The sequence below is a fragment of the Bison bison genome, unplaced genomic scaffold, assembly GCF_000754665.1.
Source record: "Bison bison bison isolate TAMUID 2011002044 unplaced genomic scaffold, Bison_UMD1.0 scf7180017864262, whole genome shotgun sequence".
NCBI lineage: Eukaryota > Metazoa > Chordata > Mammalia > Artiodactyla > Bovidae > Bison > Bison bison.
This window is the reverse complement of record NW_011494834.1, coordinates 543,424-555,662: the sequence shown is the minus strand read 5'-3', so window position 1 is coordinate 555,662 and position 12,239 is coordinate 543,424. Positions and strand designations below refer to the sequence as shown.

Sequence of the window (12,239 nt, the reverse complement as noted above, 5' to 3'; positions counted from 1 at the left end):
AATCCTTTTGAAATCAGATCTTCTCTTTACTCATAGCCTTCCTTGATTAATGTGATTATGTGCCTGTGGACTGGGTATACAATGGAACTGTGGATTTTCAGGTACAGGTTATTTTTCTACCCCTATAGATTGAACTATGAGCTTTTGCACTGAGACAATCACACTGCAGATTAGCTGGTCAAGATCCCAGGTATGTGTGAGACCTCTGTTGTGAAGCAGGCCTAGGTTTTAGTCCTGATTCTGATACTTACTCTGTATGCAAGTCACTTAGCCACTAAAAGCCTCTGTTTTCTCATTTCTAAAATGAGGATAGTAATAATAGTTACCTTATACAGCTATTGTAAGCATTGGTTGCTGTTGTTTAGTTGTCTAGTCATATCTGACTCTTTTGTGACCCCATGGGCTATAACCTGCCAGGCTCCTCTGTCCATGGCATTTTCCAGGCAAGAATACTAGAGTGGGTTGCCATCTCCTTCTCCAGGGGATCTTCCCGACCCAGGGACTAAACTTCATCTCCTGCTTGGCAGGCAGATTCTTTACCACTGAGCCACCAGGAAAACCCATTGTAAGCATTGTTATATTAAATTACACAGAGCACAGAAAGCATTTATCACAGTACTTAGCAGATGGTGAATATTCAGTAAGCACTTCTTATAGTTGTATTAAGTCCCATTTCTTTACTTGGTTGCAGTCTCCTTGAGGTCAGATGCATTTTCTATCTCTTAATCCCTGGCAAAGTTTTAAGCAGACAGTAGATTCTTGTGATTAATTTTATACACCTAGTAAAATAACATTGAATTTGTATTATTTCTCAATTTTAGAGTAAGAAGAGCAGAGTAAAACAGGCCCAGGAGTGGGCAGGCTTGGCCCTCAGGGAGGAGCTCTGTGGTCAGAGTATCAGACATCACTGTTCTGTCCTCCTTCTGGGACCCGAAGTCCAGAAAGCTCCAAATCTCAAAGAAGAAGTATGAGAGAGAACAGTTTGGATAAACACATTTAAATTTCTTAATCCCCTAATTGTAAAAGGTTAAGCAGATTCAACATGAATACATGATTTAAAGCCAGTGGTCTTGAGACTTTTGCAGGATGGTTGTGCTTTGACCATCCTTTGCCAGTATGCCTTGAAATTAAGAAGCTCTTGCTGGAATTCTTAAACCCTTTCTTAAAATATGCTTGGTTTCTCTTATCATCTTCCAATTAAAAGGAAATGAGAAAAGATGCCAGTTCAGCTGCCCTTTGAAGGAAATATGTTGATCTCAGGACATATAATTTGAATAATAACACGTAGCACTTTGCCTTTTACTGAGGGGGCCACCATCATGCCTGTTGCATTTCCTAAAACTTACATCTTGTCAGGTCAATCAAAAGTCAGTCCAACTCACCAACTGTTACCTGGTAAGCCTGGCCACTGCGGAGCTGCTGGTGCTCCTGGTGGCTGGAGTGCTGAGGAATCTAAATATCTTCTGTAGAATCGTCTAGAATCAAGCCCATTTGCTGTCATAGAATGCTGCTTGGCATGGAGGCCAATCTCTTGCATGGCATAACACACAAGGTTTTTGCATTTAGGTTATTTTAATTCATGGGTAGTGCATTTGGTATGAGTTTGATTTTTACAATTTCTGATTCAAATATTGTCACAGAACATTTGAAAACAGACCTTTTCTGTATCACTAAATAACTTTTCAATTAAGTGATAACCATAAATACAAAAGTCACCTAATATAAAATCTCAGCTAAATTTTCAGATCTGGTTACATAAAGGTTTTTTGATGTAAACAAAATCAAAGTTGGGGCTAACCAGATTCTCTGTGACCACTTTATCTTTAAAATAAAATTTTGCATATGAAGCCTCTCTTTATTGAGTTTAAAGCAGCACTTCCAGTCAATGCCCAGCATCATCTAAATATTGATAGTCTGGGTAGCTGAAGTGTGAACCTTCATTTCTTTCTTTTAGATATTGCCTCACATTATCAATACATAATAGCAACCTCTTGGTAAATGCTCATGAATGCAAATTCTTATTTTATATATTTTGAGAGGAGTGTAGAATATACTGAGAATAACAGATAAGTATTTGCAAGTTCTGTCTACACATTTTTTTCCTTTCCATCTGTTGCCATATGTAGGAAATCACCTATAAAGACCCTTGGAAATGGTACAAAATTGTGCTGTCATTTGACCAAATAAACACAATTGTCTGTGGCTTTGATACTTCTCCAATAAAAAGTTCTTATTTGGCCAACATCTTTTTAGTCACAATAAAAAGTACAACTTAAAGAGCTTTTAAGTATCTACACTGGCTGCAAAAGAAAACAGGACAAGTATTTCATATGCACGTGTGCACATACACACACACACAAACACACACACACACACACACACACACACACCACACACTGGACTTTGTTTCCAAGGTTCAGTGAAGGCAGCACTTTTTCACTGGTAAAATATCCAAAGAGATGAATCAGAAAATTTAGGAGCAATTTAACACCACTTTGCACAGACAATATCAATCCTATTTTGTGGGGACTAAGAAGGGTGGATGATTAAATAGTATTCTCTAAATGGCAAGAGATTATTTTTCTCTAAATTCAAGTCTGGAAGTCACCATCAGGGGGTCCACAGAACAGGCAAGCAGATGCCTGAAGTCACCATCAGGGGAAATAACACAGTGCAGTGTGTTTGCCCTGCCAGCGAAACGATCCCCATACAGACCCTACATGGCACTCACATAATCACAATAGTTAGACCCAAGAAAGCAGTTTATGAAGAAAAGCACCAAATAATTGGGTGTAATTTTCATCATAATCTGCAGTCTTTAACCTGAATAATGAAATTTAATCACCATAAATATTAAATAGTAGAATTCCAATGACTGGATGACCCAAGTTATCTTTGAACTTTTTCTTTTTCAAAAGCTGGTCACAGTGTCACTTAAAAAAATAAATCAGAAAATAATATGGCTTCAAGTGGACGAATAAATATGAATTTTTAAGAAAGTCTCTGCATTATCTATTGCTTTCCTCTTGATTTTGCTCCATTGATAATTTCTCCCCAAGTTTTCTAATAAGTTCTGCCAGGTCTTCTGAATTCTGAGTTTTTTCTTCAAGGAGTTCATAGCGGAGACTTGAGATGTCTTGTTTAATTTCCTTCAGTTCCCCTTTGAAAAACAAGAGTGACAAGAATTCAATTGTAAATATGTAATGCAGAGAAACTAGTGATTCTGTATAGATCAAAATCTGTTTTAATTCCACACACATCTGTATTTTGAATCTTTTCAAAGGAAATCACTCTTAATGGGGGCAGATTTCTATTTTCTCAGCTAAGTATTTTGGGTAATGAAAAGATAATAGAGAAAACATAATGAAAGTCCCCCTAAAATAATTGAAATTGAAACATTGGCAACAAATGTTACAGGATTTTGGGGCCAATGGACCCTCCCTTTCACCACCCACTTATTTCTTCCTCCAAGTGTAAGTGAAAGCATTAGTCACTCAGCTGTGTCCAACTCTTTGCAACCCTGTGAAGGCTTCTCTGTCCTTGGGATTCTCCATGCAAGCATACTGGAGTGGGTTGCCATGCCATCCTCCAGGGAATCTTCCTGACCCAGGGATCAAACCAGGTCTCCTGCATTGCAGGCTGATTCTTTACTGTCTGAACAACCAGGGAAGTCCTCTCCCTCTAAAGCCCCCAACAAAAATAGTACAGTCTACTTTCCCTGTTTGCAGGCTCCGCATCTGGAATATGAAGGATAGACTGGAATACAATACTCCTTTTTTATATGAGGAACTTGGTATTGATACAGGTCCCAGAACCAATCTCCCACAAAGACTAAGGGATGACAACAGTTACTTATCTAGCCAACGGCATCTGCCCTTTGGAGAAATAGCCTCTATTTCCTCAGCATGAGGCAGTGCTGATGCCCGGTGCGATGCGGTCTCCTCCCCTTGAAACCCACCCTTCCTACGTCCACCTTTCCAGCTATCCCTCAGCTTGGCCTCAGGCCCCAGGTGTGGCTCATGCTCATGGGCTGACTTCAACTCACCTTCATTCACTTCATCACTCTCCTTGTCTATCTGGGCTTGTAATACATATCTTTTAATGAGCCTCTTCATTATTTTCTAGACAGGAAAAGGAGAAATCCATCTTAGTTTTACATTCATGACCAATCTCTCATTTGGAATAAGCTTCTGAATCTTTCTGTCTTTAGTAAATACTTTGAAGTGATAGCTATGAGAGATTAAGGTGATTTATCTGATAGGGAATGTATACTATCTACAGATTTTAAAGTAAATTTTAACATCACCAGGGCTAATGACTCAAAAGTTAATTCATGAGAAAAGAGTAAGTTTAGAGCAAATGCGTAATCCTTGATGTTCATTGCTTGTATTTTACTTGAAAAATGTTAGAACAAGACACAGCCTTTCAGCTGGGTGGGTCAAAGGTGTGCAGTTCGGCCTGTGGGAATGGAAAGTTAAGTAAATGTGCCTCATTTATGGATTTTCCCCTCCATTACCAAGAAATGTAGCCAGTTTTGATTGTATACTTTCTAATAATTTAGGAATGGCTAGTTTCAATGTAATAATATTTCTCCAGCACTTGGCTTCTACCATGAGGATACTGCTTTTACTATATACTTTTTATTAATAATAAGAGGCTCAGCACATATGTAGGAAGTCCTGAGTGGATGGATATATAGCTAAACCAAATCTTACTACCTAAGCCCAAAATTAAATGATAGACAATAAAGTCCCACTTTCAAGAACTTATTCTAAGGATGTAATTAGGTATACAAACAAGTCTGTTCATAGTAGTACTCCTTACAATAGTGGAAAAAATAAACCCTAAATGTTCATCAATAGGGGACTATTTATTTGTACAAAGGAATACAGTACATCCATTAAAATTAATATGAATATATGCTTTGCGAAGTGGAAAACTATTACTCATTATATATTATTATCTCATTTAGATAACACTGCATATTTGTTGGTGGTGCTGTTTAGTCACTGAGTTGTGTCCAACTCTTTTGCAATGCTGTGGAGTGTAGCCAGGCTCCTCTGTCCAGGCAAAAATAGTGGAGTGGGTTGCCATTTCCTTCTCCAGGGGATCTTTCCAACCCAGGGATCAAACCAGCATCTCATGCATTGGCAGGTGGATTCTTTACCACTGAGCCTTCAGGGAAGCCCAATATTGCATAAACATTTCTATAATAATATTAAAATGTATGTAAAATTATACACATACGTATAATCATCTGGCAGAATATTTACAAAAAGTAAGTAGTCTTAATTGCTCAGTAATAGAGTTTGAGGTGACTTTTACTCTCTTCTTATGCTTTTTGAATATAGTCTTGATACAATAAACATGTAGGGTCTAATTCCCATGATGGCAAGATTTCATCTATTTCATTTACTTCTGTATCTCTAGTACTTAGAAAGTGCATGGTATGTTGTAATTACTCAATAAATATTTTTTGTATTAGTGTATTATCACTGAAAAAATATCATAACAGGTCATTATCCTTTTAATAATCGCACTGGGTGAGTTTCTAAATATTACAAATAACTAGTCTTATTTCTTTAAAACCTCATGCTTACCTGATATTGTCTTGGAGGATTAGTGAAACTGTTTAACTGGAAATCTTCTGAGCTCCTTATACTTGATTGTTTACTATGTGCAAACTGTAATTTGAAAAGAATTAGAAATTGATTCTTATTTAATTTTTAAATAATGTGATGGCATTTATCTCATAGTTTCATATGTGATAGTTACACATATGAACTAATAGTCTTATATACATAATCTTTTCTATATGTATGCTGCTGCTGCTGCTAAGTCACTTCAGTCATGTCCGACTCTGTGCGACCCCATAGACGACAGCCCACCAGGCTCCCCCATCCCTGGGATTCTCCAGGCAAGAACACTGGAGTGGGTTGCCATTTCCTTCTCCAATGCATGAAAGTGAAAAGTGAAAGTGAAGTCGCTCGGTCGTGTCTGACCCTCAGCGACCCCATGGACTGCAGCCTTCCAGGCTCCTCCACCCATGGGATTTTCCAGGCAAGAGTACTGGAGTGGGGTGCCATTGCCTTCTCTGTTCTATATGTATAGTGCCATTTTAACTTAATTTGCTTAATATTCTTTCTTCCAACACAAATCATAGATGTTTTAGGTGTGTTCAGCCTCTTGGTGACTATTAGAGGTTGTCTGAGGACTGTCTTAGACTTCGTGGCTGTCAGTCATGCTGTCATGAGAGTCATGCTTTAACACTCCCACAGTTGTATCCTTGGTAGAGGGAGAGACAAACAAGTTGAGAAAATAATAGTGGTGATCTCAGAAGTCCACTGGTGAGGGAGCCACAGTCCAGCACGACTGACAGCACCATCTGCACATGCAGTAGACTGTGATGAGACTCCTGAGGAAACACCAGGAGACGACTTTGTTGAGGGATAGGATCCAGGTGTCAAGAAAGCACTAATAAATCTATTTGAATTTTAGGATGTGTATAATACCCTATCTGGGTAGGACTTTTCAAATAATACATATGCTTGAAGAGGCAAATGACAAAGAAAGCAATCTGCAAGAGAGGTGGTAAAGCACCATATTAACATGCTAAGAGAAAGATTAGAAACCTCTTTAACACATTTTCTAAAGGGAAAATGGCTTTACAAAGAAATAAATAGGAGAAACTGAACAAAACACAGTATCTCCAGATATATATTTTGCAGGGTGCAAAATTTTTTCAGGGGTAAAGAAACTTCAAGACCATTTACTAAGACAGCCATGATTTCTATTTCCCAGTGATATCTATGTTGTTAAAGCTAATGCATGCTTGCTTGCTTCAGTTGTGTCCGATTCTTTGTGATCCCATAGACTGTAGCCCACCAGGCTCCTCTGTCCATGGGATTCCTCAGGCAAGAACACTGGAGTGGGTTGCCATTTCCTCCTCTGTTAGAAGTAAAATGAAAGTGAAAGTCGCTCGGTCATGTCCAACTCTTTACCACCCCACTGGAGTATACGGTCCATGGAATTCTCCAGGCCAGAATACCAGAGTGGGTAGCCTTTCCATTCTCTAGGGGATCTTTCCAACATAGGAATCAAACTCAGGTCTTCTGTATTGCAGGTGGATTCTTTACCAACTGAGCTATCAGAGAAGCCCGATGAAATTCAATTAAAATCCTTAACTCCAATTCTTTGATGCTATAAATGGCCACACATTGAAGTAAAGCAGCTATGCACACATTCATCCATTAAACAGGTATTTTATGAGCGTCTTCTATATGTAAAGAACTGCTCTATGTCCTGGGTATTTAATGAAGAACATAAATAATTATCTAGCTGAGTTATAATAATAGGGAAAATACGGCAAGGCTGACAAGATTCATAAAATATATGTATAATTGTGAAGATATTCTTTAGATAACATCCTTTTTCATGTAGCTATTTCCCTTTCTCTTTCACCCTTTCTAAAAATGTCAAGAATACAGACATTCTGTATTTTTTTTAACTTGATATCAACTTTTAAAAAAATAAGATAAAATTATACAATTGACCAAATTAACCAGAGAGATGGCTTAGGTTCTGTAAAAGAACTCTTGACAAAAGCCTGAAAATTCAAATCTGGTTCTGCCTTCAGGTTAGCTGTGGAACACTAGGTGAGAAGCTGAAATCCTATAATCTCTCCTGATAGTGAAGAGAATGCCCTAGTTGATCTCTGGAGTCCTGCTGCTGCTGCTGCTAAGTCGCTTCAGTTGTGTCCAACTCTGTGTGACCCCATAGACGGCAGCCCACCAGGCTCCCCCGTCCCTGGGATTCTCCAGGTAAGAACACTGGAGTGGGTTGCCATTTCCTTCTCCGGTGCATGAAAGTGAAAAGTGAAAGTGAAGTCGCTCAGTCGTGTCCAACTCTTTGCGACCCCCTGGACCGCAGCCCACCAGGCTCCTCCATCCATGGGATTTTCCAGGCAAGAGTACTGGAGTGGGGTGCCATTGCCTTTTCCACTGGAGTCCTTCAAACCCCATTAATTTATGAATTTGTGAGACAAATGTAAACTTCAACATATTTTAATATTTAATTCATTTGCAAATAACATAATCATTAATATTTATAATGATATAAAATATAATGATCTTAACCTATAATATTAGATATGATTCCTGAATTTCAAACTGTGACTTATGCTTTAAAGACATCATTAAACATGATGACCAGAGTCAAGCTCACTTCCACCCCTCAGTTTTTAAGCTAAAGCATGGAGGGTGAGGACAGGTTCATAACCAGAGGGAAAAGATCCAAACAAAGGGAATTTTGGAGCATCACAGCCATCTACTTATGAACACTTAGCCTCATGGTGACAAATTATTAATTTAATGTTTTCTTTTGTTAGAGGCCACGAACATATCCAAATGGTGTTCATGGAAATAAGAAAGTGAAAATTTATACTTCTTTGAGATTATTTTAGAGATGAATGTGTGGACCTTAGTACATGACGTGCCAATCATCCCAAATTAAAGCAGCTCCACAACACACCACACCTATGGCAATAATACTTTTTTGAAAACTTAATAACCACACAGGTGGTCTTTCATTTGCTCTTTTCTAACTTAGGTGGTCTTTCATTTGCTCTTTTCTAACTTAAGGCCTTTGAATTTGTTGTTCCCAATCCCCACAACATTATCTTCCTGAGTCTTTGCCTGACTGACTTGCTTTGTCTGATCCTCTGGAGTTGAGATGAATGTATAAGCTCCTCAGATGGCTTTCTCTGCCCACCCCACGAAAACAGATCTTAAGAAAGTTAGGCCTTTTGTATCCTTCGTGCTCTGTGCATGCCAAATTGCTTCAGTTGTGTCTGACCCCTTGTGACCCTAAGGACTGTTGCCCACCAGGCTCCGCTGTCCATGGAATTCTCCAGGCAAGAATACTGAAGTGGGTTGCCCTCCAGGGGAGCTTCCCAACCCAGAGATTAAACCCATGTCTCTTATGTCTCCTGAATTGGCAGGCAGGTTCTTTACCACTAGCACCACCTAAGAAGCCTCTTGTATCCTTCATAACATGCCAATTACTTTATTCATTGTCTTGTTTACATGGTTATTGTCTACACCCTCCTGGGCTCCACAGAAGGAAGGACTTTGTTTAGTTCATCTCAGTTTCCCCACAGCCATCACTCTGAAACAGATGGTAAATGATCAGAAGTAGTTGGCTGATGAAATGAATGAAGAAGTACTTTTGGGTAACTAATGGAGATCACTTGGTTTCCAGACACCTTGCTGTACAAGGCATGTACAATCTAGGTTCATGAAACAGCTGGCTACAACTCAACCACATGGGAAAAATATATCTGAAACCTGGAGAGCTGGTTTTAAGGTCTGAGGCAGATGACTTACAAACTGACATACTGGATGACACAAAAGAGGCAAGGGAAAGCCAGAAAACAGTTTTAAGAATGCATACGATTATAGGTTTTCTAAAGTGTAGATCTATAGTATGTCATACAGTTTTAGCATAACACATAGCTTCCCTTTGCATGCGTCCAGTAGGCAGAGTCTGGGCTTTCTCAGTTGCAACATTTTTAACACTTTGGGCTGAGTAATTTTTTTTTTACTTTAAAAATTCCATGTGTTTGAAAATTAAATGTCCACTTTTCAATGACAGGTGTATCTAAGAAGCCATTACAAGGAAAATTAGAAAATATGTGTAACGAAAATAATAGAATTTTATATCACTAACACTGCCATTTAGTAGAAAAATCTATAATCACTTTTTAAAATCCAGATGCACATTTTTGAAAAATACAAATACCCAGGTATTGTTTTTTTGCTCCAAAGCTCCAGATATAATTCCAATGAGCAGCCATGTTTAAAAATAAGGTTTTTAATTTGATCTTTTACTTTCAGCCTGTTTCACTTTTTCTATTTCATATTCAGTGCTCCCATTTCACTTCATTTATGGGTTGGGTACTTCCTTACTGGGGGGGTCTTCTAGTGCATTGTATAATGTTTGCCCGTATCCCTGGTCTTCACCCCTAGATGCCAATAATAGAACCCAACACTAGTTTTGACAACCAAACCTGTCTCCAGGTATTACAGATGCACCCTAGACTGCTGGTCATGTGGGATCAAAATCAGCTCTCACTGAGAACCAGTTATATAATTAAATGGTACCTGACTAAACAGTAATAAATCCACTTGGATCTTTTTTATGTGACGAATTCTGCTCTAGATCTGCAATGTGAATTTAAATGCAAATCTAACATCTATACAGCAAAAATTTCTAATCAGTTTCTAATATGTATTAGGTATTCAACAAGCACGTGTTTAAAAACTTAATAACCCCAAGAAATAATATGTAAGAAGAAACTTACCCAATGGTGCAAAGAAGCATTTTAACCACTTGGTGGCAGAAAATTCTAATTTATATTTGTTTTGATGTACGGCCACTAAAATAGACTGAGAAGTCGAAGCGAGTCAGTGGGCAATATGAATAGCATTTAACCCTTAGTGATTCGGACATTTACAGATGATACTGATGTATAATATGCGATGGGAGTGAGGAAGGGGGTTTGGTGAGTGGAAGCAGGGATGATTGGGTGTGAGCTCTGTACCTGACTAATATGCAGATATACACTCCAGTTCTGAAGGAAGCACTGTCTGCTCCTTTTTTTTCATACCTTCTACCACATTTCCTGCATTCTTTATGTTGTCTTTCCTTCACTTCCTAGGAATTAGTTTGATATTAGCATTTTCATCTTGCTGCAGCTTCACTGTAGGATGGCAGAGAGGAATACTAAATAACTGTTGTTATTTGTTAAGCGGAACAAGCAAGCTTCAGTCTTTGGAATTTTTTATGTTTGGACATAGCAACAGTTCTGAGAGTTTCCCACTCTCCACAAGCATTGAAGGGTCTGAGGCTGGGATCAAAGCAATGAACTGAAAAAGTATAGGCAATATGATCAGTCAGCAGTGGGTGCTGACGTGTGGGAATGAAGCCACGTGGTACAGTGCTTGTAAAAACTCTTGCTTTGGAATCAGGTAGATGTGGATTTGAATCCTGGCTCTGGCACATGTCTGAAATGGGACTTTGAGCAGTTCATTTCACCTTTGTTATCCTCAGGTTTCTCATGTATAAAATAAGGAAAGTAATATTACCTACATCCCTAGAGCTAAATCTGAGGATTAAAGATGTAAGTGGTGTAGAATATGTAGCTTGACATACAGTTGATATTGTACAAATGTCAACAACAATTATTACTATATGGAAGGATAAATATATACTTTGTGGCTTTAGACCTGTTTCATGGTTGGTTTGAATCTGTTTTTTTTTTTTTTTTTTTCTTTTTTTTCCTGGAGATACTTCACTGAATATTGCTTTTCACTTATGTGTCCATGACTAAGGCATTCAGGCAATGAAATATTCAATGATTCCCACACCCAGATGAGCCTTAGAATCTCTTAAGGACTTAATAAACTACACATTTCCAGGTTCCATGGCCAGAGATTTTAACTTGATAGCTCTAGAGCAGAGGATGGGTAATTTGCACAAATTTGTATGGCAAAATGACCCTGGTGATTGTAATTGGAACTATTTCATCAGATGACTAAAAAGACAGCCTCTGACCTAATTGAAAGCTAAAGGACGTAGTTCTTGGGTATGTAACTGATGAAAAAAATCTACACATCTCATTCAATATAGTGCAGAATGGATCCAAAATGCCAAGATGTCTTTATGCTCCACACTGGCCTATTGTCTGGGTCACGTGAAACCTGCTCTGAAACTGACACTTGAAGGTGATCTGTTCTAGAGCTGGAACAGAGCAGATATTCAAGAAGCTATTTGGCATTTTTAGGTTTACATATATAATGTAGTACAGAAGAGACTGAATGTATGCTGTTCTTTCAGACTCTGTGTCTGAAAAGTTAATGCTAGAGACCACCAAAGTGAGTGACAGAATTAAAAGTAATGACTAAAGATAATGATGAAATTAAAAGATGCTTACTCCTTGGAAGAAAAGTTATGACCAACCTGGATAGCACATTGAAAAGCAGAGACATTACTTTGCCAACAGAGGTCCGACTAGTCAAGGCTATGGTTTTTCCAGTGGTCATGTATGGGTGTGAGAGTTGGACTGTGAAGAAGGCTGAGTGCCGAAGAATTGATGCTTTTGAACTGTGTTGTTGGAGAAGACTCTTGAGAGTCCCTTGGACTGCAAGGAGATCCAACCAGTCCATTCTGAAGGAGATCAG

The 12,239-nt window shown here is 38.5% G+C and overlaps 1 protein-coding gene across 1 annotated transcript in view; it reads right to left on the bottom strand.

Annotated features, from left to right (window-relative positions):
- Positions 1 to 1,553: 1,553 nt before the first annotated feature.
- The window catches only part of TRPC6 (transient receptor potential cation channel, subfamily C, member 6), a gene marked incomplete at its 5' end in the record, with an annotated part of 61,203 nt that continues 50,517 nt past the window's right edge, over positions 1,554 to 12,239 (bottom strand). Inside the window, 3 exons of the mRNA XM_010848230.1 lie at positions 1,554 to 3,160; positions 4,046 to 4,121; positions 5,601 to 5,684. Coding sequence (XP_010846532.1) covers positions 3,009 to 3,160; positions 4,046 to 4,121; positions 5,601 to 5,684 — 312 coding nt within the window. The remainder of the gene's footprint in view (positions 3,161 to 4,045; positions 4,122 to 5,600; positions 5,685 to 12,239) is intronic.